Source organism: Vipera ursinii, assembly GCF_947247035.1.
Source record: "Vipera ursinii genome assembly, chromosome: 4".
Taxonomy (NCBI): domain Eukaryota; kingdom Metazoa; phylum Chordata; class Lepidosauria; order Squamata; family Viperidae; genus Vipera; species Vipera ursinii.
In genome coordinates, this window is record NC_139514.1 from 90,294,464 (window position 1) to 90,317,777 (window position 23,314).

Consider the following 23,314-nt stretch of genomic DNA (forward strand, 5'->3'; position numbering starts at 1 on the left):
AGTCACGAACAAGGGGAGCCTTATTAACAACGGATCTGTTACTTGTAGAGTGTAGATCTATACATATGTTGTTTATAATATGGTTAAATGTGTGTTATGTATGTGTACACTTTGAGAGCAAGCAACTAAATTTCATTTTAATATGCCATTGTGCCCACAGTAAAAATGACAATAAAGATTATCTATCTTAAATTCCATTGCTAAGCAAAGTGGTTGTTAAATGAGTCGCACACAATTTTACCTTTTTGCCATGGTTATTAAGTGAATCACTGGAATTGCTGAGTGAATCATGCAGTCATTTTGTGAATCCAGTTCCCCCATTGACTTTGCTTGAAGCTGGCTGGGAAAGTTGCCAATGGTAATGCTGCAACCATCATAAATACTTGCTGGTTGCCAAACACCGAAAATTTGATCACGTGATCATGGAAATGATGGCTGTGAGTGCAAGGACTAGTCATAAGTTCTTTTTCAATGCTTTTTCAACCAACTTCCAGTGGTTAAATGAATAGTTGTAAATTGAGGACTGCCTGTATTACAAGATAATAGTTTTCTCATTCCATTTGGAACGGTTGGATTTAGAAACACAAAATCAAATGACAAAATGAGCTGAAAAAAGACTGCAAGATTCATTTTTTCCAACAAAACTGTTTAGACTGACTTCTATTGATTTGTTTCTCTCTCCTAAAATTAATTGCCAGCTTCGTTAACATAAAAATAGGCCAGTTTAGGATGCTGAGGCCCACTGCATGTGTGATAGGATAAGATAAATGTTCCTCTCCTCTAATTAAGATAATTAATGTATTTCTAAAACTGATTACAAATTGGAAATAGTTCAATTCTACAGTTTAGTTCAAGTTTTTGTTTTGCTTTGTTTTATTGACATTTTAAAAAATTAGTTGAATTACATTCCATCAGACTTCTAAATTAATTTTATCTCATTATAATTGCACTTCATTTTAAAAGAAAACTTTAATGTTTTTAATGATTAAAGTGACAAAAAAAGAAATTGAAAGAAAAAAATTAGCTTCAATCCACTGTAATAAAACTGTAAATAAATGCATGCTTTAGATTAGGAAAGGCTGAGACAAATTCAGAAGGTAACAATATAATTCATAAGCAGCACTAAGGAAATCCATATTCCTTTAAAAGTAGGAGTCGTACCCATAGGAAGAAAATAAAAACCAATTGTTTTTATAACACCTTAGTGAAGTAAGTAGAGTGATTCCATGGAGGAAGAATTAAGGACTTCTTTAATCTTGCTAATTTATGTTGAGTAGGGCAGAAGCAGAAAAGGTAAGACAGTCCTTCTGCATTCCCTTTTTTTTAAAAAAAAAAACTTCCCATCTAATGATACATGTAGAAGTTAAAATAACCGCTTCTGTTAGATGTAGTTGCTAGGTCAAGAGAAATACAGAGTTCTGGAATGCATGGGTTGAAAACCTTCCACCATTTGTTCCTTGTAGATAGCCAAAATGCTCTTCCTTTCTCATTGTCAGGGATAAATACTAAGCCAGTGAGCTTTCCTCAGGAATGCCTCAAGAGACTTAAAAGTCACCCCAGAAATATATATCTCTGCTGGTGGGCCAGAAAATGATTACCGTATCTGTTAAAAAACTTAAACCTGAAATCAAAATCATGCATGATAATGGAATATTTTATTAATATGTATATGTAAAAATAGCATGCGTGTTTCTGGGAATAAACAGAAGAACATGAACTGGGAAGACTTTTACAGACTTTAATGCTTTGCATCTAATTAAGATGTTTCACTTTATAACAAGAATATCTGTTTGAACTAAAAAATCAAGATCACAGTTCTGTAGTTTTTACAGTCGAGATCAAAAAGAGTGCAAATGCCAAAATGTCATACAAGGGAAAGAATAAGTTGGAATTCTATTTCTTGGTCCAACTTTATAACGTACATAGAAGAAGAGGGCCTTTACGCCTTATGTCAGGTTTTTTAAGGCAAAGATGATGAGAGATTAAAATAAAAAAGTGTGCAGGAAAGATTGCTTAAATGACCAGCATAATTTGTGTTCTACTTAGATATCTGAGACTATTAAAAGGAACTTTTTGTACATTTATAAAGCATATATTGTTTAAGCTTTCAAAACTTATTAAAACCATTCCCCCATTGTCAGAATGGTGGGGATGGCAGGGAAGAAGGTGGATTTCATGGATTTTTGGCAGGATACTGCTGCTGGTAGTTTTTCTATAAATCATAAAGGATCAGAAACAAAAAAAGCATGAAATAGTATTTTTTGAAGCAGTGTACTTTTAAATTCTGCTGTTGTAGATAGCCTCAGTCTTAAATGAGATAATGCCCAAAGGCTGCAAAGACTAAAATCCAAAATGTCTATGATCAAAAAAGCTTTACAAATTAAAGTACTTGAATGCATAATTCAAGTCATAATAGCACTTTATCCCTATCAATCCCAGCTCTTTTATGTTAGGGGGAATCCAATAGATATGTCTATGCAAAAAAGTATAACCAATTGGCACATTAAAACTAAGCTTTAATTTTTAAGGAAATGATGATTAAACTTTCCCTTCCTTTGGATTATTTCTCTTGCTTTATTTTGAAATACCAAAATTCCTAAATGAATGTGTATTGATGTGTGCAGTTACAGCCACATCTCTCTCACTATTAAAGGTAAAAAAACCTGCTGTTTTTAAACCCTATCATGCAGAGCCATCTGCACAGTGATTTAACAGCTGAAACCCTCAATTTTCAACTGACCTATTCATAATGTGAGCTTTGCCTGCCAACCTCTTGTTGTGTGAGAAAGCTGATTAAATTGAAAGTTGCATCCAGCTTGTTAGTTGTGTCTTTATGTAATTTCTACCAAAAGATAGCTACAATTTGGTCATTCATAGTTTTATGATTATTAAAATAATTGACAAGAGTAGTTCATATATTGGATATGTATTCTATTTATGATATTCATCCAAATTCTTTGTTTTCTTGATATGTAGCTTTTGTTTTCTGGGGATTAAATCTATGGCATTAGAAGAACATTAGAGTCCACTGAATAGTTTTGCTTAGTTCTGAGAAACCTGAAACCTATAGCATAATTTTTCTTAAGATTTTATCCGATTGCCATGTTTTTGACATTTTTGCATATGTGCTATTTCCCTAGACTATACTCATACAAATGTTAGATCATTCCATAATTTGTCACCTTCCCTATTGCAGTCTCAAGCTAGCATGAAGCATAACATTATGTAGATAGTAGTGCCACCTTGCCTTGTGCTCTTCTTTTTTTTAGAATCCAATGATTTCATAGATGGTGCTACCAGAAATCTGTAGTAACCTGTAATTTCTCTAAAGGGCAGCATCTGTAATCATTTCAAAGTCCTTTTAGAGAAATAGAAGGTGAACCAACCCCTCTTCCCAAAGTTGGCCAAAGTGATTGGAAGAGCTGATATGAAATATAAAGCACAAACTATAAACCAGAGCACAAACTATAAAGTCTTTTCTCTCCCATCCCCATCCCACTTTTGCATGTACAGTATGTGTGATTCATATACTTTTCCTAATTTAAGATCTTCCTAGTACAAACTGTGAACACCCACACACAAATTATACCGCCCCCCCCCAAAGCAAATAGCAGGATTCCTGGCTGACAGTTCTGAGAATTTAAAAATCAAGACCAGTTTCATTTGCAGATAAACTGAAAATGGCTATAGAGACACAGAGCCAGCAGTGGATGGGAAGGTGGCATTTCCCTGTGTCATTTGATGGGCTGATTGGAGCTGAGTGTGATAGCTGTTTTCACATGGTTCACCTTGAGGCACCCAAGATTGTCTGCATGGGAATTTTGTATTGGGAGAAGAAGGAAATCGTGACAACTGGAACAATTAAGGGTGGCTCTGGGCTGGGGATAAGATGGAGGCACCATGATGTGAAAATGTCCATCAAACATGATTAGCAAACAGTTCTCTAGCAGGAGTATGATACACTTAGTTTCATACCTTAGTTTTAAAGCACTTAACCTTTTAAATGTGTACTCCAACTTGAACAAAGCATATTGCACATGTTAGGATATATTCAGTTAAAACATCAGTTTATGAGATGAATATCTGTCAGCTGTATCAGCACTCAATGTCTTCTTTTTTTGTCTTTAGGGGAAGCTAAGAATCTTCCTACGTATCCAGGGCCAAACAAAATGCGGGATTGTTATTGTACAGTAAACTTGGACCAGGAAGAAGTTTTCAGGACCAAAATAGTGGAGAAATCACTATGGTAATATTTCACTGAATTTAAATTATTTCAGCATTTGTACCTTAATTTATTTTAGGCACAGTATTCTGTTTTGTGAACTGGGAACTGTCATCAAGCAATTTTTAATGTATGTAATAGAGCACAAATATAATGCAGAAACAGTAATGCTCAATAAAATCAACAGTTCCCTAAGAACTTTCTTCCTCCAATTGTTAAAACAAAAGTTACTCTGTTTTGTTTTGCTTCTGTATTAATATATTCGATGTATGTACATTGCCTTTGCTCAGGAGCTTAAGATAGTATACAAAATGCCATTCCTTCTTCCAGTATTTCCCTACAATTACATCCTTGTGAAGCAGGCTAGGCAGACAGAAGGTGACTGACCCAAAGTCACCCACTATGAATGAAGATGGCTGTGGGGAAGAGACTCCGTAGTGATTATAGGGATGTGGAGTGAGATTAGGGTCTGTGGAGATACAACAGCCTTTTTCCATATGTGAAATTATGGTGCATATTGCCAGGAAAACAGGAGTAGGATAGGGCCATTAATGTATGGATAGAAACTGGCCAAGCAAGAATTATGTCTAAAATTGTCTAACACTTAAGCACCAACAGAAGTGGCTGCGTCTTTACAGATTTCCTAATCCTCAAGAGAGGCATTTGGGAACAATACAGAAAAAGACCCTTTCCTACTTTTAGGAAACAGGCCTTGGACAGAAAGACAGAATCTTTAAATTAATATATACATTTGGTAACAAGATCTGCCTTCATTGCTGAATATTATATTCAGGAAATAATTATATGAATATGCAGTTTTCCACTGTAGCAGAATTGTCACATAGAAGAACGTGGAAGGTTCAAACAGCAGCACAAGTTTCTACTTTACTTTTCACTTACTGGTTGCAAGTAATTCTGGACCTCATGCCAAACAGCATCTTTAAAGTCTGCAGTCCCAAACATTTGCTGCCCAATTAGGTTATAAGAATCCTTTTCTGCCTTTTCTTCATCAGCCACATAGACATTGGTCTGCGCTTATTTTTAACAAGCAGATTCATAACTGTCATATGCCTGGAATGGGAGGGGGACTCTTTGGTATTGGGAACTAAAGTAGCATAGATGTCCTTGTCTCAAACTTCTAATATTTAATGAGAATTTACAAATGCTCATAAAAACAGAGAGAAGACATCCATGATTAGCATTACCAGGCATGCATAATGTTCAGTTTGTTCTTTTGTGTTAATAGGGTAGTTTAAAGAAGTACTTCAGTATGTGAAAGAGAACATCCAGTGACAGATACATGATGAGACATGCAACATAAAATATTAAAACAATTTTTATCATATGAGTTGACACATCATCTTAAACAACTTACTCTACTTGAGGTTGGATGTATTAGTTTTGCTTATTTTTTAATCCTTTTCTTTTCTGACAGGTGCTTAAAACATGAATACTTGGTTTTTAAACCAAAGGGAATTGATGGATTCTTTATGTACATATAAAGCGTAATGTTGCATACATTATGCTTTACATTTAACATTTTGGCATCAGATTAGATTAAGTTTTTCCTCTTAGAATTTCATTACAACATTCTTATGGAATGTGTTCAGAAGCTGGGAATATTCTGTCTCCCATGGAGAAGTCAGATACACACTTTGCAAAGTTAGAAGTATGGAAGATTATGTACACTACAGGAAAAAAATCCCCACATGCATGAAAGCTGCTCCCTAATAACTACACAACAAAACAAAGTTCTTCTAACATTACAGTGCCTGGGCAACAATCCCACTTCAAGCTTCTTTCTCTTTAGAGAAGCATTTGAATGTAGCAGCAGCTTGAACAAGTTTTGTCTTAATTCTTGAATATACTTCCACATGGATAGACCACTAGTTCAGGGCTTTTCAACCTTTTCACAGATTGCACCACTTTTAGGACATGACAAATTTGAATACCACCAGTGCTTAGCAAGGTGTCAAAAACTTGATGACTAAAATAAAAGGGGGGGGGATTTTGGGCTTTACTGCTTAGAATCATTTCTTGTTATAGAAATGGCTAGTTTATAATATGGAAAAGTAAAAAAGTTAGGGTTCAATGTTAATGCTTCCTTCCTACTGCAACAATAGAACTCAGAAGTCAATGCCTTTTTTTTTCTTTTTTTTCCCCTTCTCCACCTCACTTTTCCCTTTTTCTCTTACCTTTCACTGGCAACCCTCCCACCCTTTGCTAGCAAAAGCCTCTTGCTTGCTCTCATTCACTCACACGTTGCTCGCACAAGCTTCTTTCTCACTCCCATTCACTCACACGCTGCTTGGACAAGCCCCTCACTCGCTCTTTCAGTCGCTCTTTGCTCGCAAAGGCCACTTGCTTGCTCTCTCCTTCACTAACAAAAGTCTCTTCTCTTTCTCCGTATGCTTTCTTTTTCTCTCCCGCCAAAACCTGCTCCTTTTATAGCTTCTCCTCTCTTTGCCCTCCTCCTCCTTTTCTCTTCCGGGTGCACTGGAAACGCCAACCAGAATGCAGCCACGCACTCAGATCCTGGGGCTTCTGCCAAGCGTTGCAGCTCCAGCTGATCTCCTCCAGGCCTGTGCAGCGCCACTTTAGCTCGTTCTCTCCCCAGCTACACTTGGCTAGGGGTTGCATACCACCTGCCAGGTGCTAAATTACCACTGGTAGTATGCATACACCAGTTGAGAAGTCCTGCACTAGTGCATACTATAGGGACGCGGTGGCTCAGTGGGTTAGGACGCTGAGCTTGTCGATCAGAAGGTCAGCAGTTTGGCTGGTTGAATCCTGAGTGCTGCGTAACAGAGTGAGCACCTGTTACTTGTCCCAGCTTCTGCCAACCTAGCAGTTCAAAAGCACATAAAAATGCAAGTAGAAAAATAGGGACCACTATGGTGGGAAGGTAACAGCGTTCCGTGCGCCTTTGGTGTCTAGTCATGCCGGCCACATGACCACGGAGACGTCCTCGGACAAGCGCTGGCTCTTCAGCTTTGAAACGGAGATGAGCACCAGCCCCTAGAGTCGGAAACGACTAGCACGCATGTGCGGGGGATCCTTTACCTTTACTTAGTGCATACTATGTTCCTCCCTTTCTCTGTCAGATTTTACATCTGAACCACAATTGACACAATACCAGTCAGGCAGTCAAACATCAGGATTTTTTTTCCATTTTCTGTCTGTTGAGCCTTACACCTAGCCAAAGATAGCTATTGGCTGATAAAATAAATTGGGAAGAGATTGCTTTTATCCAGACTTTTTTTTAAGAGAGAAGGTAAATAAAAGGGTGAGACCTTTTAGATTTCTTCTATTAAGTTCCTGAGATGTCTCAGGCATTGCTTTTTGGTCCTACCAATGTTCACCTCTAAATTTCTAATTTAAAAAGTCACATGCTGTGAAACATCAAAAAAGCATTTAAAGCATTGAAATCGTTTAAATTTAATTTAAATGAAAAAAATTGATTTTAAAAAATTCCAAAAAAGAATTGACATGAACAAAAGAAACTGTTCCAGAGTTATTGTTATTTTTAAATTAACTGCATAATGCACAAAGAAGTAGTGTCATGTCTTTTTTATCTTCTACCTTACATTATCTGAGACCAGCCATTGACTATACTTGCTGGGAATCACAGCAGAATCAAATGCATACAAAGAACTTTCAGTGGAGAAGGCTCCCCAAATTGCACTGCATGCAAGTAGATCTAAGAATCTTTCTGAGCTAGATAGAAGACATCTAGGGGGGGAATCCAAAGTTTAAATAGAAAATTTTTAAAAAATTGGCTACATGAAACACTGATAAGCAGTTATTTCTATCAAAGTAGACCTTACAAAGTACTGCCTGAAAGGATGCCCAGTTTTTGCATATGCCATATTTCTTACTTTGAATCTGTAAACAAATTACGGTACACAGAAAAAACAAGGGTGCATTTACATTTGCAGAAAGATGCATTTAACTTCACAGTATAGAAGCTGTGTCAGTTTCTACTCATAGGAATTCATTGAAACATGCAATTTAACTAAGGGAACCTAAACTTTTGCATATGCTTTACTAATTACTTGTACATTGCATGTCATACTTTTCATACATATATTTGGTTTCTTTCTATTTTAACTCTATGATGTAAATTCCTGCCACAGAATATAACATTCGCTGTGACATTTTTAATTACTTTCTTTTTAAAATTCATTTACAAGCCACATAGGAGACATTCAGTTTGGGATCTCTTATTATTAGTTACTGTAAAGGTTGCAATGTAACTGCATTCATAATTCTTCCCTTTTGAGAAATGTAACAGTATTTTTAATAAACTGATCAAATGCTACCTGAGAGACTCTGTTGTAAGATAATATAATTGAGGGAGAAAGCCTCCAAAACATTATTAAAATTATCACATTTCATTCCAAGCTAATAAAGGAATTTCATAGAGTTGGATATGAAGTTGTTTGCTTTTAGGTTTTACATTATAGTGAAATTCAATATTTTGCAGAGCTAAAAGGTTAAATTATGAAAAAATATAGTTATGAATGACAATTATTATATCTACATGTTTATTACTTTTTCTTACCAAATCATTTTCATTGTAAAAGAATACATTAAAAGAAAACTAAAAAAAGTGTTACAGCCTTGGATATGGAATTTATCTAAAAACTAGTTAAGAGTATGTGTGTGAAATATCTTGCAATTAAGAATAAGTCCAGAAAACTAATGAATCCTATTGGCCATAAAGCTGATTTTTACTGTTTCTCAACCATAGTTTAGTCAGATTTTGTGAATGAGCTTAGTAATTGACAATTTCAAATTAGGAAAGGATTTGTGGAAATTAATTGATAGATATTTGCATAATAGTTTCAATATAAACGTAATCAATTTTTAATCTGATTTTAAATACAGGTGTTTGTTAGGTATACAAGAATTCCCTGAAACATGTAGTAAATATCAAATCATGAATTTCTTATATTTATCACACATACATTTCTGTGCAATTTGTGACACTCAAACATTCTTCTTCTATAGGTCCCATTATCATGAAAAAGTAAAGGTGGTGGGTTTATTCAGAGTAAAGCTTTCTGTTATGAATTCTCTGCATAAAGAAAGCAATTCCCTCTGCGCTCAGTTTTCGGTAGGCTCCAAAGGCTGTTTTTAAAAGCCCTGGTATGGTTCTAAACTTTGGTTTTATTTTTGGCATGATTTCATTCAATTCCTTATGTAAATATTTCTTTTTCTTTGAATCTAGTTTTAAATATTTTCTATTTGCATCTGTAGGTGTTTGTTTTGATATTTAAAATATGTGGTTTGTACTGCTCTAAAACAATGTTATAGTAGTTTGATAGTTCAAGAGGTACTTGTTTTAGTCAGAAAAATGCACTGTGGGTCAGCTTTCTCTTACAAAGAATATATTGTTCTTGAAGATCTTCCCAGTGTCAATTTGGCTGCATTCTTCTAGCATTTTTCTTTGGACAAGTAGAAATAGAAAGTGCTGCTTCTAAAAGTTCTTCTGAAACCACTGAATAACATGATTTTGTTGCCCATATGACTGTTAGTATTGGTGGGAATGTCACAACCTTCCCATATGTATTCTTTCAGGAATTCTGTAAAAATAAGACTTTTTTTTAAAAAAAATAGGTACTCCCAACAACTGTGTGTGGCTTTTTTCCCTTTGGGCTTGCTCTCTTTCAACACGGAAAGACTCAGGAACAAATTGATTCAAATGAATTTTTCCTTATTTAGAGCTTCATTGCTAATTAGGAAGATCATAGTTACAGATATACCCATAAAAGGTCTAGGCTCGCAACAGTTGCTACAGTATTAACTTGAATTCTGTAGGAGAGAATAGCACTTTAAGTAGCCTGGAAGAGGAGAAATTGTTCAAGAGCTCTTCTGAAATATAAAATTATTTTTTTGCCTTGTGCTGAATAAGATTAATTCCTAGTTGGGAAAGACACCCACAAACGAGTGACATAGTACCAGTTAGTCAGATCGGACAGCAAATACTGTTGAAATGGCTTGTCCAGGATTCTGAATATGTTCAGAATATACCTAGTAATGAGAACTGATATTTCAAATTGTACTTCTTCAACTGTATTCTCCATTGGATTTTATTTTATATTTTCTTCCTCATTCTAAATATAAACCCTGAAATGATTATCTGGGGATGAAATACATCATTTGTAGGTGCACTTTAAGTACCCTTAGAATAAATATTCTGTGCAGTAGAAATATCAACCTTCTGAATGTGGAGCCTCTGGTTGTCCATACTAGTTGAGAGTTAGAGTCCTAAAATGTTTAGCAGACTCCAGGATAGAAGAAAGGCTGGTGCTCGCTGCATAGTGATTTCAGCTGTGCCCATAGATTGTCAAGTTGATAAAAAGGGAAGGAATGGAAAAGGAGATAAGACAAAGTACTAAAATTCAGAGAAAGTAGGAGAGGTGTTATCATGGCAGCAGGAGGCCACGTCCCCCCTCACAAGATAATTAAAAAAGAGTGTGGAAAAAATAAAGGAATATGCAGCTATTATTTTAATATGTTTGTAATAGCATTCCAACTGCTTGTACATGGAATGCATATAACTTGCTGAGTACTTCCTATTTTTTATGATAGATTGTTTACTGAACAATGGGATAGTGTTAAACAATTATGTTGAAAAAAATGGGTGGTATTTATAATTATTTTAGGGCAATTCTGTAACAAAGAAAAAGAAGTTTGATGTATCTCTAGGTCAGTATATATACAGTCTGAAATGTGAGAATGGCCAAATTACCTTAATTTGTATATAAACATTTTCTTTTTCTATAAAAATGCAAGGCCTGTTGTCCGGAATAATGCTTTATGTATATATAAAATTATACTGCAATATAGTGTTCTTTTAAGGTTTACAACATTGGAAAAATAAGGGTATATGTATACTTCCTTGAAAAAGCAGTTTTGGATTTCCACTTTCAAGAATCAAGCTATAAAAAAGATCCAACTTTCAAAGCAGTTTGGAAGGTGTGATATATTATGTTTTGAAGCCACATAAATTTTATAGCTTTAAGAAGTGACAGGCCTTAGGGCAGTTGTGGTATGAATGAGACAGGAGTAGGCAAATTGAAGGTGCCAGGTAAAATCTTTAATGGGAAAATTGACAGTAGATGATTTCCAGCTTCTAACTATTATACTAAAGTGTTTTATTTTTGTTTTACATAGCCCTTTCTATGGAGAAGACTTTTACTGTGAAATTCCACGGAGTTTTCGACATCTGTCATTTTACATTTTCGATAGAGATGTCTTCCGCAGGGATTCAATCATTGGTATGTGTTTCTATGTTAGTTCAATTTTCAATCTTAATTATTTTAACTAGGGAAAAGCTCTGTATGTCTACACAGCTGTCATCAACAGTGCTGAATAAAATATCTTGTATTCTTAGGGTTATTGTAATGTATTGGGTTTTGTCTTACTAAAGAGTATCATGGGGTTAATTGCTGGAAGGTTGTTTAAGCAACCTTCCATTGATAGGGCTCGCAACTTGGGCGTCCTCCTGGATTCACGGCTCAATTTTGAAGATCATATAGGAGCCGTGACCAGGGGGGCTTTTGCCCAGGTTCTCCAGTTGTGACACTATCTGGACCGAGATGCCCTATGCACAGTCACTCATGCGCTCGTTACCTCCCGTCTAGACTACTGAAACGCTCTCTACATGGCCCTTGAGGACCACTCGGAGGCTTCAGCTGGTGCAGAATACGGCCGCGCGAGTTGTGATGGGGGTTTCCCGATACTCCCATGTAACACCTCTACTCCACGAGCTGCATTGGCTTCCGGTTGCCCTCTGGGTGAGATTCAAGGTGCTGGTGATGACCTATAAAGCCCTGAATGGCTTGGGTCCGGGATATCTGAGGGAACACCTGCTGCCAGCATCAAGCTCCCTTTGTCCAGTGCGCTCCCACAGGGAGGGTCTTCTCAGGGTGCCGCCGATAAAAGACTGTCGGCAGATAACACCCAGGGGAAGGGCCTTCTCTGTGGGTGCGCCTGCCCTCTGGAACCAGCTGCCCGTGGAGCTTAGGACTGCCCCCGACCTTCGCACATTTCGCCGGGACCTGGAGACCTGGCTCTTTGAGCTCTCTGGCCCAGGCTGAGAATTTTTAACGGGTTTTTTAATTTAAGGGATAATTTAATCTTTTTAAATTTGTTTTTAACTTTTGTACTCATTGTTTTAAATACCCTGTAAACCGCCCTGAGTCCTTCGGGAAAGGGCAGTATATAAATCTAATAAAATAAAAATAAATAAATAAATAAGCAGGGAAGCTGGCTAACGGCTCCCAGCTTCTCAGACAACCCGTCTCCAGCGCCACCATTGGCTGTTTCTAGGGTGGTAATAGGTTGCTTTAAACCTATTGGCCGCCACCTAGAGGCCAGGGTATAAATAGCTGCATTCGCAGCCCTGTTTCTCAGTTCAGTTCCTGTAAGCAGTTAAAGAATGATTCTTGCTGAACTCACTCGCCTCGTCTCGTCAATCAAGCAACGAACCCAGTATATAACAGTTATGTTCTTAAATAACTATATAAAGTAATAATAAGGATAAAATTCCTTCGAAATAAAAATCTGTACAAGTTCTATTCTGAGTAAGATGAAAAAAGCTTTTCAAAAAGTACTTCTGTTTTGAAAAGAAACAGTTAATCTGATCATGCTATGAACTAATAGATAAAGAGATCCATCAATATTGGTTAATGCTAAATGGATGTATTCCTTTAAACTTTTATTTAATTTTAGTTTGAATGTTTCACTTGAATTGCATTTTAAATAAAAGTGCATTTTGTTTTGGTGATGTTTTGAACATATGAAGAAAGTAAGTTTTGAACATTTTGGAAATTCCTTCCTTCCTTCCTTCCTTCCTTCCTTCCTTCCTTCCTTCCTTCCTTCCTTCGGACAAGCAGAAAACAAAAGGAGTGAGTCAGGAGGATATTTTGGAAGCAAAAAACAAAGGGATTAAGGATTAGGATATTTCCTTCTTCAGCAGAGGTGCTGCTAGGAATTCTCAAGGCATTGTAGCAGTCAGGAAAACATTGAGCAAAGTTCAGGCAAAGGAAGAAAAGTGGGTAGGGAAATGAGGAAAAGAAAGTGTTCATTTAAAATATTCCTGTAAAATTGTATGGTCTGGAATGCAGTTCTTTTTCTAATTTCTTAAACCTTCTTACAATTCAGAACATGTTTTGTTATGTTTTTATTGGCTTCTGCAAATCTGCCAAGATAGCACATAATGCAGGTATAAAGAATTAGGATTTTATTAAGGTGAGAAAGCATAATATAAAGTTTAGCCTCAGTCTTTTTTTTTTGTGGGATTGTACATTGATCTTGACCTAACTGAATTACTGAAGCGTAGTCAAGTATCTGCTGCATATTTCTCATATTTCCATAGATGTCATCAAAGTATGTTTTGCAAAAGCTGCAAACATAAAAATGTTGCATTGTATATACCTGTGTATTAAGTTAGGAGACTAGTATGTAGTGGCAATGTTGATGCAATTAGGTCATCACACCTTTACTGCAGATGCCATGCTATAATTTCAGTCCTGAATCTACTGGAAAAAATCCTATTGGTTAACACTTTTTGCTAGTCAGCTAACTAAGGTATGTAAGAAGCACATCACAATAATAATGGGGGACTTTAATTACCCTGATATCAACTGGGAGACAAACTCTGCACCAAGTGGAAGATCAAACAGATTCCTGACAAACCTAGCAGACAACTTTCTCTCCCAAAAAGTAGAGAAGGGAACTAGGGGATTAGCCATATTGGATTTAATTCTCACAAACAGAGATGAACTGATAGAAAATATCGAAGCCACAGGAACCTTGGGGGGAAGTGATCATGCAGTATTGGAATTCAACATTCTGGAGGCACAAGCAATAGAACACAGCCAAACTAGAGTCTTGGACTTTAAAAGAACTAATTTCAATGGATGAGAATCCTAAAGGGGAAAACAACTCAAGAAGCTTGGGAAATTTTGAAAAGTGAGATAATAAAGGCCCAGTCTAGTACAATACCAACAAAGAAGAAAAATAACAGCTCTCAAAAGAAACCAGCATGGCTGCATAAAGAACTCTCTGATGAATTGAAAGATAAAAAGGACAAGTATAAGAATTGGAAAGAGGGGCACATAACTAAGTCAGAATATCAGCAAATAGCCCATGCCTGCAAAGATGAAGTGTGGAAAGCTAAGGCTCAAAATGAACTAAGGATTGCAACCAAAGTCAAAAATAACAAAAAATGCTTCTTTCAACATATAAAAAACAAGAAAAAGTTAAGGAAATGATTGGTCCATTAGTGGGGGAAAGTGGCAAGAAGGTGACAAGCAACAGGGAGAAAGCAGAACTATTTAACTCGTTTTTTGCATCTGTCTTTACACAAAAGGAAAAACAGTCCAACCTACCAAAATCAGTGCCATAAAAAACAGAATAGAAATGCAAGTTAAGATAGGCAAAAAAATGGTAAGTGAACACCTGTCCAGCCTAGACGAGTTCAAATCACCAGGACCAGATGGATTACACCCCAAAGTTCTCAAGGAACTGGCAGACGTGATCTCAGAACCACTGAACTATATTTTTCAAAGATCCTGGAGCACTGGGGAACTACCAGAGGACTGGAAGAGAGCTGATATAGTTCCCATCTTCAAAAAAGGGAAAAAAATAGATCCTGGAAACTACAGACCTATCAGCCTGACCTCAATACCTGGGAAGATTCTGGAAAAGATAATCAAACAACAAATCAGTGAACACCTAGATGCAAAGAAAGTCATCACTAAAAGTCAACATGGGTAATGTCAGAATCCATTTATATCTCATTTCATAATTGTATAGGTAGAACAATGTGCTATTACTGGGGATTCTGCCATCTCTTCGAGGGGGGGGAGAGGATGGTTACTAAAGCGATTTTCAAACAACAGGGGATGTTTTAACGGGGGAAGGGAGGGGGACAGACAGGTCTGGTTTGTATCTTCATTTACAACTGAAAAGGAAAGCAATAACCATAAAACCAAGGAGAGTTCCCTTTCCCATGGAAGGACCTGACACCTAGCAACTGACGACAGCCTGACCAAATGGATGAGGGGAGGGGCTGGAATGGGAATGGTTTATATAGGATTGAAATGTAACTTTTCTCAGATTCCGTCTTGTATTCCCACAATCGATTCCATCCTAGTAAACATTTTCCTTTTGGACTAAACTTGCATCCAAGAGTTCTTATTTCCTAAGATGTGGATTGAGGTGGGTCCTGACAATGAGTTTGTCAAAAACAGATCATGCCAGACAAATCTTATCACATTCTTTGACCAAGTGACAAAATTAGTGGACCAGAGGAATGCTGTAGATATACATTTACTTGGACTTCAGTAAGGCATTTGATAAAGTAGATCACAACCTACTACTTGATAAGATAGAAAAATGTGGGTTAGATAGCATCACCACCAGATGGATTCATAGCTGGCTGACAGGCCACACTCAGCGTGTGGTCCTCAATGGAACTGCATCTACATGGAAGGAAGTGTGTAGTGGGATGCCCCAGAGCTCTGTTCTGGGCCCAGTGCTCTTCAATATCTTCATTAATGATTTGGATGAGGGGATAGATGGGGAACTCATCAAATTTGCAGACAACACCAAGCTGGCAGGAATAGCCAATACTCCAGAAGATAGGCTTAAAATACAGGAGGATCTGGACAGACTCGATCACTGGGCGCTATCTAACAAAATGAAATTCAATGGTGAAAAAAGTAAGGTTCTACATTTAGGCAGGAAAAATCAAATGCACAGGTATAGTATAGGTGGTACATTGCTCAATAGTAGTAACTGTGAGAGGGATTTCGGAGTCCTAGTGGACAATCACTTCAATATGAGCCAGCAGTGTGCTGCAGCTGCCAAAAAAGCCAACACAGTGCTAGGCTGCATTAACAGAGGAATAGAATCAAGATCAAGTGAAGTACTAATACCACTTTACAATGCTTTGGTAAGGCCACACCTGGAATACTGCATCCAGTTTTGGTCACCACGATGTAAAAAAGATGTCGAGACTCTAGAAAGGGTACAGAGAAGAGCAACAAAGATGATTAGGGGGCTGGAGGCTAAAACATATAGGGAACGGTTGCTGGAATTGGATATGTGTAGTTTAATGAAGAGAAGGGTGAGGGGTGACATGATAGCAGTGTTCCAATATCTCAGGGGCTGCCACAAAGAAGAGGGAGTCAAGCTTTTCTCCAAAGCACCTGAAAGCAGGACAAGAAGCAACGGATGGAAACTAGTCAAGGAGAGAAGCAACCTAGAACTAAGGAGAAACTTCCTGACAGTTAGAACAATTAACCAGTGGAACAACCTGCCTCCAGAGGTGGTGAATGCTCCAACACTGGAGGTTTTAAGAAGAGACTGGACAGCCATTTGCCTGAAATGGTATAGGGTTTCCTGCCTGAGCAGGGCGTTGGACTAGATGACCTCCAAGGGTCCCTTCCAACTACTTCTTCTTCTTCTTCTTCTTCTTCTTCTTCTTCCTCTTCTTCTTCTTCTTCTTCTTCTTCTTCTTCTTCTTCTTCTTCTTCTTATTATTATTATTATTATTATTATTATTATTATTATTATTATTATTATTATTATTATTTGGCTATCTTGTATACTTCTCTGGTTAAATGTAAATGTTTTAATATTAAAGTGTTTTTTAATCTTAAAAAGTTCAGTTGTATGGGATAATCTAACAAATGGCAACACTAGGATATACATATTTGCATATTGAGATTCAGAAAGAAATCAAAGAAAAGTTTGAGTGGGGGAAAACTTAGTGGGGAATGTATTTATTTGTCAAATTTTTAAGATTGCTAGATCCCATAAAGATTCTGGGCAGTGTGCATTACAAACAAAATAATATAACAAGAAAACAACAGTATGTGTCCCAAAGGGAAAAAAAAACAAAGAGAGGAAACAAAACCTGCTTCCTGGGTCTTAATTTTTATCCAACACATTCAATTTTATATATTTGTATTGCAAGGTTGTATTACCAGACTTCGTTTGCAAAAACTTTCCAAAGGGTTTTTTTCTTTATCTGTGAAATGTAAGGCTGTCTTCTCTGTCTATATATTTGTTAAGAGTTGAAAATGTAGGATTTACGGCTGTTCTGGGCTGCTTGATTAGATTGACACTAAGCTGCCCATTTCCTATCCCACTGTCTCTATTTTTGTTTTGATGTAACAGGCTTGCATAATGCAAAGTCTATCACCATGGCAATCCCAGATAGTGCTCATTACTATTTTTTGGATGCTAGTGTGACATACAAAAAGAGAAACATTTTCTCAATATTACCATACCTATATGTTTTCCTTCCATATAAGGCACTTTCATCCAGGATGAATGGATGGATTGAAACTTGTCTGCCAGCCTGAAACCAGAACTCACATAGACTTAACAAAGGCAGGATTTATGATAATAAACAGATCCCAAACTTTTAGGGTATTGCTTATGTCCATTGATATAACCAAATATCTCTTGACCTTTCTCTGTGTTTCAACAAATTCATCTCACAGTGACTGAGTGAGGTAATTGTCAGAGTTTGCCAACAAATGATTCAATAAACAGCAGGCATGAAATAGAGGGCAATTTAGGAATACACATGCCACAGACACAACTTCAGTGTTTGAACCCCTGGAAGAACAGTCTTGATAAGGCATATTATTATATCTCTGTGTTACAACTATTGAGGGCAGGTTATCCATTTATACCAAAGTAAATGCCCTTTTCTGTGCAGAGCATGGAAAATATAATAGTATCCAAGTGCAACAAAGGAGGAACCTGTGAATTCACAATACCAAAGAAAAAAATCTGCTGTCACCTTTTTGTACAAAATTGTCCATCTGTACGTTGGGGTGTCTTTAGTTGCATCCAAAGAATATATAGGCAGGGGAGGTAGCTCACAGTAAGCCAAATCAAAATCTATTAGTTGTTTTCAGTGGAGAGACATAACTATCTGAGAAAGTAAGTTGGACCAAGAACTGCCGCCTGTTGTGATTCAGTGTCATCCTGTGCTCCCAACAGCTGAGTCCAATGAATCTGAGGAGGAGGAGGAGGGGTTTGGAGAGCCTTTGGTGTCAGAGGGAGGCTCTGATGCACTGCAGGACTCTCAGCCTGGCCCCTCCAGTCATGTTCCTTATGAGGCTCAGCTGTGTGAGTACGAGGTGTCGGACTCAGAAGAGTCACAGCTGAATCTGTTCAGAGACGCTAGAAGCAGAAGGCAATCCAGCAGAGCAGAGCAGAGAAAATGAGGCAACTCAGTGAGAGGAGGAGAAGGCAGTGAGAAGCCACTCCTTGGGACTGATATAAAAGGGGAAGGTGTGGGCGGGGCTGGTTGCTGAAGGCAACCGTTTGGAGATATTCTAAGAGAGTCCTGGTCTGTTCTTGCTACTTCTGTTTAACTCTTGTTTGTTGACTCTTGTTTGATATTTTGATTCATTTATTGAAGGAAATATTCTGTTGCTTTTTTGTTTGAACTGTAAATAAATTTGGGTTGGGTTTTTCCAGCCTATTGACTGTAAAAAAGAAAAAGGGGTTGTCCCTGACACACAAACAGGGCCGGTCGTAGGCTGAAACAGAACACTGCCGCCCAAATCCCCATCAGTCAATTGCAAAAGGGAGCTTCATTTGGAACAGTTAATGTCCTTCAACAATACCTTTAATATCATCAGACAACAATATCTGCCCATCCCAGGTCCTTGGGAAAGACTTGATAGATGGAAAAAAATGCCAAATCTAGTCAAAACATCTGGCTAACTGTGCAATTAACCATAATAATACATTTCATTCTAAATTTTATACGTAAGTTTTAAATCAGCCTTCCCTGATCAGCTATATTCAAGTTATAATATAACTGGATGTAATCCATCTCACTGGATTGGGAAAGATTATTATAAATAATGAATGTGGGTAATCAATTTTCTTCTGCTAATGGGAATAATCAACACAATATCTACCTTTGGAATTTTCTTGCCAAGGAAATGAGAGGCAGCTTCATTTATTTACATCTGCTTAGAAGGATGAGGAATCCCATTAAACATTGGGAAGGGTTTAGAGAAGGGTTGAAATCCTGAAAATGGCTTCTTTCCTTCCCTGATGCTCCACTGGAATTCAGCCCTGTATATAAATGGAAAGCGATTCTCCATGCATAGACGTCTAATTAGGATCCACACAATTACCAGTATAAAGCTAATCTTCGGCTTACAATTGAGCCCAATTTGCTAAGTAAGACAGTTAAGTGAGTTTTATCCCACTTTACAACCTTTCTTGCCACAATTATTAAGTGAATCCCTGTAGTTGTTAAGTTAGTAACACGGTTGTTAATTAAATCTGGCTTCCCTATTGATTTTGCTTGTCAGAAACTCACAAAGGTGACCCTTATCTTAAATACATACCAGTTGTCAAGAGTTTGATCATGTGACCACAGGGATCTGCAACGGCTGTAAGTATTAAAAACGGTCATAAGTCACTTTTTTCAGTGCCATTGTAATTAGAAATGGTTACTAAATGAATGGCTGTAAGTCGAGGACTATCTGTAATACATCTCTGAAATAATTCAATGTATTTAATCTGAATTGACTTCAATGTTATTTTCAGGACACTGAAAGTATTGAAATGGTTCCTTTTTAATATAATAAAAGCATTCAAAATAAAATTTAATGAACTATTTAGACATTGCCTGTCTGAACTGGTTAGTGCTTGGAAACTTAACGGGGTTCAGCCTGGCTGATATTTGGAGGGGAAGATTTCAGAGAGTACCAAGATTGTAGGATAGATTGAGAAGATGAAAAATATCTTGAAAGTTGCACAGTGGCCAATAAACTGTGTGACCCTGTCCATGAATGTATCAGGAGTTGAAGCCAATTTCTAGGAGAAAGGGTTGACTTAACTATGGGACATTTAAAAGAGGCTTTAAAAATGCTTTAGGCCATATGCTGGGAACTTAGAGAAATAGATTAACAACAGAATTCTTAGCAGCCATGCAACGAACAGTTCAGCCTCTATGACCTTCAGTTAAAAACAGGAAACACGCTACATCATCTGATCATTTAGCACTTATCTGAGAGAATAAAAGAGTCTTATACCGGGTGCCCTTCATGTGACAGATGCACAATTATTTGTGGCCTAATTTACAAACGGAGGACAGATGAGAAGCCAAAGCTTTCATTTATGTAGCAAATATAAATCCAGAATTCAGTCATGAGAATTTCTAAAGCATAGTGTTTAGATAGAGTGGTGCTACGTCCTTCGGTCAACAAGATAATACTATGGCAAGAATATTGCCCAATAGGAAAATATGCTATTGACTAGGATTTACAATTTACTTTTTGTCATAGTATTAATAATCACATTGTGTGAAAGCTGTGCAAGGCAGTCTCTCAGATCTTCCAGTTTGCCTTTCTTATTGCAATTTCTCTTCTCATGCTGTTTCCAGAGAGTTTTATTAATTGACAGAAGAAGCTTTTGAGCTGAGATAAAATCTAGAGCATTGTAAGTAACTGGAATAATGTGCCCCTGACAAACTTGTCAAAAAAACCCTTTTCCAAGTACTTGAATAAGTTTTCTTAGATGATTTGGGTCTTCTGATCACATGAATAATCTATAGAAAACTTACAAAAAGTGAAGTTCATTTTTATATAATTAAATAACACTTGGTCAACATGCATGAAACTTTCATTTTGTATAGAAAGTTTTTCAGCTGCAGTTAAATTTTCATGCAATTATTCTAGATAAAAGCCGTGGTCTCTAATCCCAGCTGAAGAACCCTTGTTAGTGATTAAATATTTGGATGGTTAGCTTTTCCAAAAGCTAGCTACTGGTGTTAATAAGCTTTTCTCCAACATGGAGAACTTGATGTATAGCATTATTAGTAAACTTCATTGATTTCATAATTTCTCTTTAAACATTGATTGGACAGTTAGTATCTAAAACATGTAGTTTTCTTCTCTGCAGAAATCTTTTTTTAAAAACAAAATCATTTTACAGATTGTTTTACTTAACTTCCCTAATTTGCAACTTTAAGGGTATATTGGGATTTTAATTCTTGGACTTTCCAGCCAATATAGACTTTTGCTTGGAATTATGGGAATTGCAGTTGTAATGCTGTATATCCCAAGGCAGGGAAGGCTGTTATATAACAATATTTATATTCATCATGATGCATTCAACTTGATGTATTTTCAGGAAAAGTAGCAATATTGAAGGAAGATTTGCAGAAATATCATAACCGAGACACTTGGTTTCAACTGCAACATGTTGATGCTGATTCAGAAGTACAGGTGAGATTGTCTCTTCCATGGTCTTTATGATTATGATGGCTGTAACAATTACAAGAAAAATGTTCTTGGATCCCATTATTTTTGTTGCTGAAAATATTATAGATCAATGCAACTGCATGGAGGATGTTTCAGTCAGTGCCTGAATAATCATATCTGTATATGTATCCCAAGAAATTAACTTTATAAAAAGTTGCTGTGCTGTAATAATATACTATGTTAACTTGGCATTTGTATCCTCTTCCAAGTGGAAAGAGGAAATATTATGAAGTGTCAGATAATTTGTTTGACATTCGTTAAATAGGAGCTATTGCTTATAAGTGATATTCTGTGTGACATAGAATAACGTTTGGAATTTACTTGATAAGGTTATCAATTGATCAACTAGTGATCACTGAGATACATTCATTGTAGATGCTGGTCAAATCATATTCAGAAGGAGAACAGACACTCCAAAGTCATCCTTGTTTCACCTGAACATGGGGGAAGAGTCTTTAAATTAAATTAAATTATTTGGATATGTTTGGAAATATTGTGCCTGTATCCAAGTAGAAAATAGCTTGACATAATGGGAAATTATGATACGATCTATAATGTCAATACAGATAAAACTGAATAAATTCACACTTAGATCCTTGTTTATTTAACAGTTATTTAAACAAAACTTAATTATATGATTTTAGCCATGTCGAGGCACAGTGCATTTTTAAACATATTTCCAAAGAACAGGAAGATCATATTATATGTTTTAGTACACCCCCTCCTCTTTTTATATTTCAAGTATACTGAGGCTGACAGCTAATCCTTTTAGAACATTTTTGAGGTATGCATTAAACATGAAAATATCTATTTTACAGAATTAATCTCATCTTAAATTCAACAGTTTTAATATTCTCTAAAATCCTTAACCATTGGCTTGTTAATATGAAACACACAAACTTTCTGTACCAAAGACCATGCAAACAACTAAGTTTTTTAAAGTTTTTCTCTGTTTTCCTTTAAATTCCAGTTTTTCTATGTACAGTTTTTTCACTTACCTTCCTTCACTTTAATAGTTTCACTGCATTTAAAAGGGCTTTGCTATACTTCCAGAAGCAGGAAATGCTTATTAAATTGGGAAATTTAAAATGCAGTGATTGCTTTTTGTTTTTAAACTCATACTATTTGATATGAAAAAGTTCTAGAATTTAAAATCTGTTAGCAGCCTTGTAGTGAAACAAAAATATTAGTGATCAAAACAATAGCTTATCCTAAGTGTTTTGAATATTTTTAAGTATTCAAGTACTAATTTAGCTGTGGATCAGATAATTACGGTGGAGAGCTTATTCCATTTTTAGATACTTTATTAGATCTTAACATTGTTCCAGATAAATCTAATATTTATACACGGAAAATGTTACAAGCTTATGTTAGAAAAATATAATAGCATCAATTTTGTGAACTCTCAACATTCCTCTTTCTGCTATGTATTCAAAATGGCCAGTGATTAATATTTGTATGTATGTATGTATATATCATGTGTATATATGTGGTATGTATGCATATGGGTAGATATATACGGTACTTTCTTTCTAGAGCAGGCAACAGAATTTCATTTTTAATGTGGGCCAGTGTGCTCATAGTAAAAGATGACAAGAAAGGTTATCTTATCTGTAAGACAGTTTATAAATCTTCCACAGCAAGAGTACATTTTGTTACCATTCCTTATCACACTTGTTCCTAACCATTTCTTAGAATTTCCAGTGGCATCTGCAGCAAACTACAATGGTACCAAAATTATCACAAGCATATAATAATATACTGT

General features: G+C 36.4%; 1 protein-coding gene across 3 annotated transcripts in view; it reads left to right on the forward strand.

The window, feature by feature from the left end:
- The window catches only part of RASA3 (RAS p21 protein activator 3), a 139,745-nt gene that overhangs the window by 39,839 nt on the left and 76,592 nt on the right, over nucleotides 1-23,314 (forward strand). For 2 of the 3 annotated variants that reach the window (XR_014492481.1, XM_083362289.1), the window contains exons 2-4: nucleotides 4,129-4,246; nucleotides 11,405-11,508; nucleotides 21,419-21,513. Coding sequence is in view for 2 of the 3 variants with exons in the window: in XM_083362289.1 (XP_083218415.1) it covers nucleotides 4,129-4,246; nucleotides 11,405-11,508; nucleotides 21,419-21,513 (317 nt within the window). In the remaining variant the exon portion in view is untranslated. Of the gene's footprint in view, nucleotides 1-4,128; nucleotides 4,247-11,404; nucleotides 11,513-21,418; nucleotides 21,514-23,314 lie in introns of those variants that run through there. The other variant, XM_083362290.1, reaches the window with a different exon arrangement.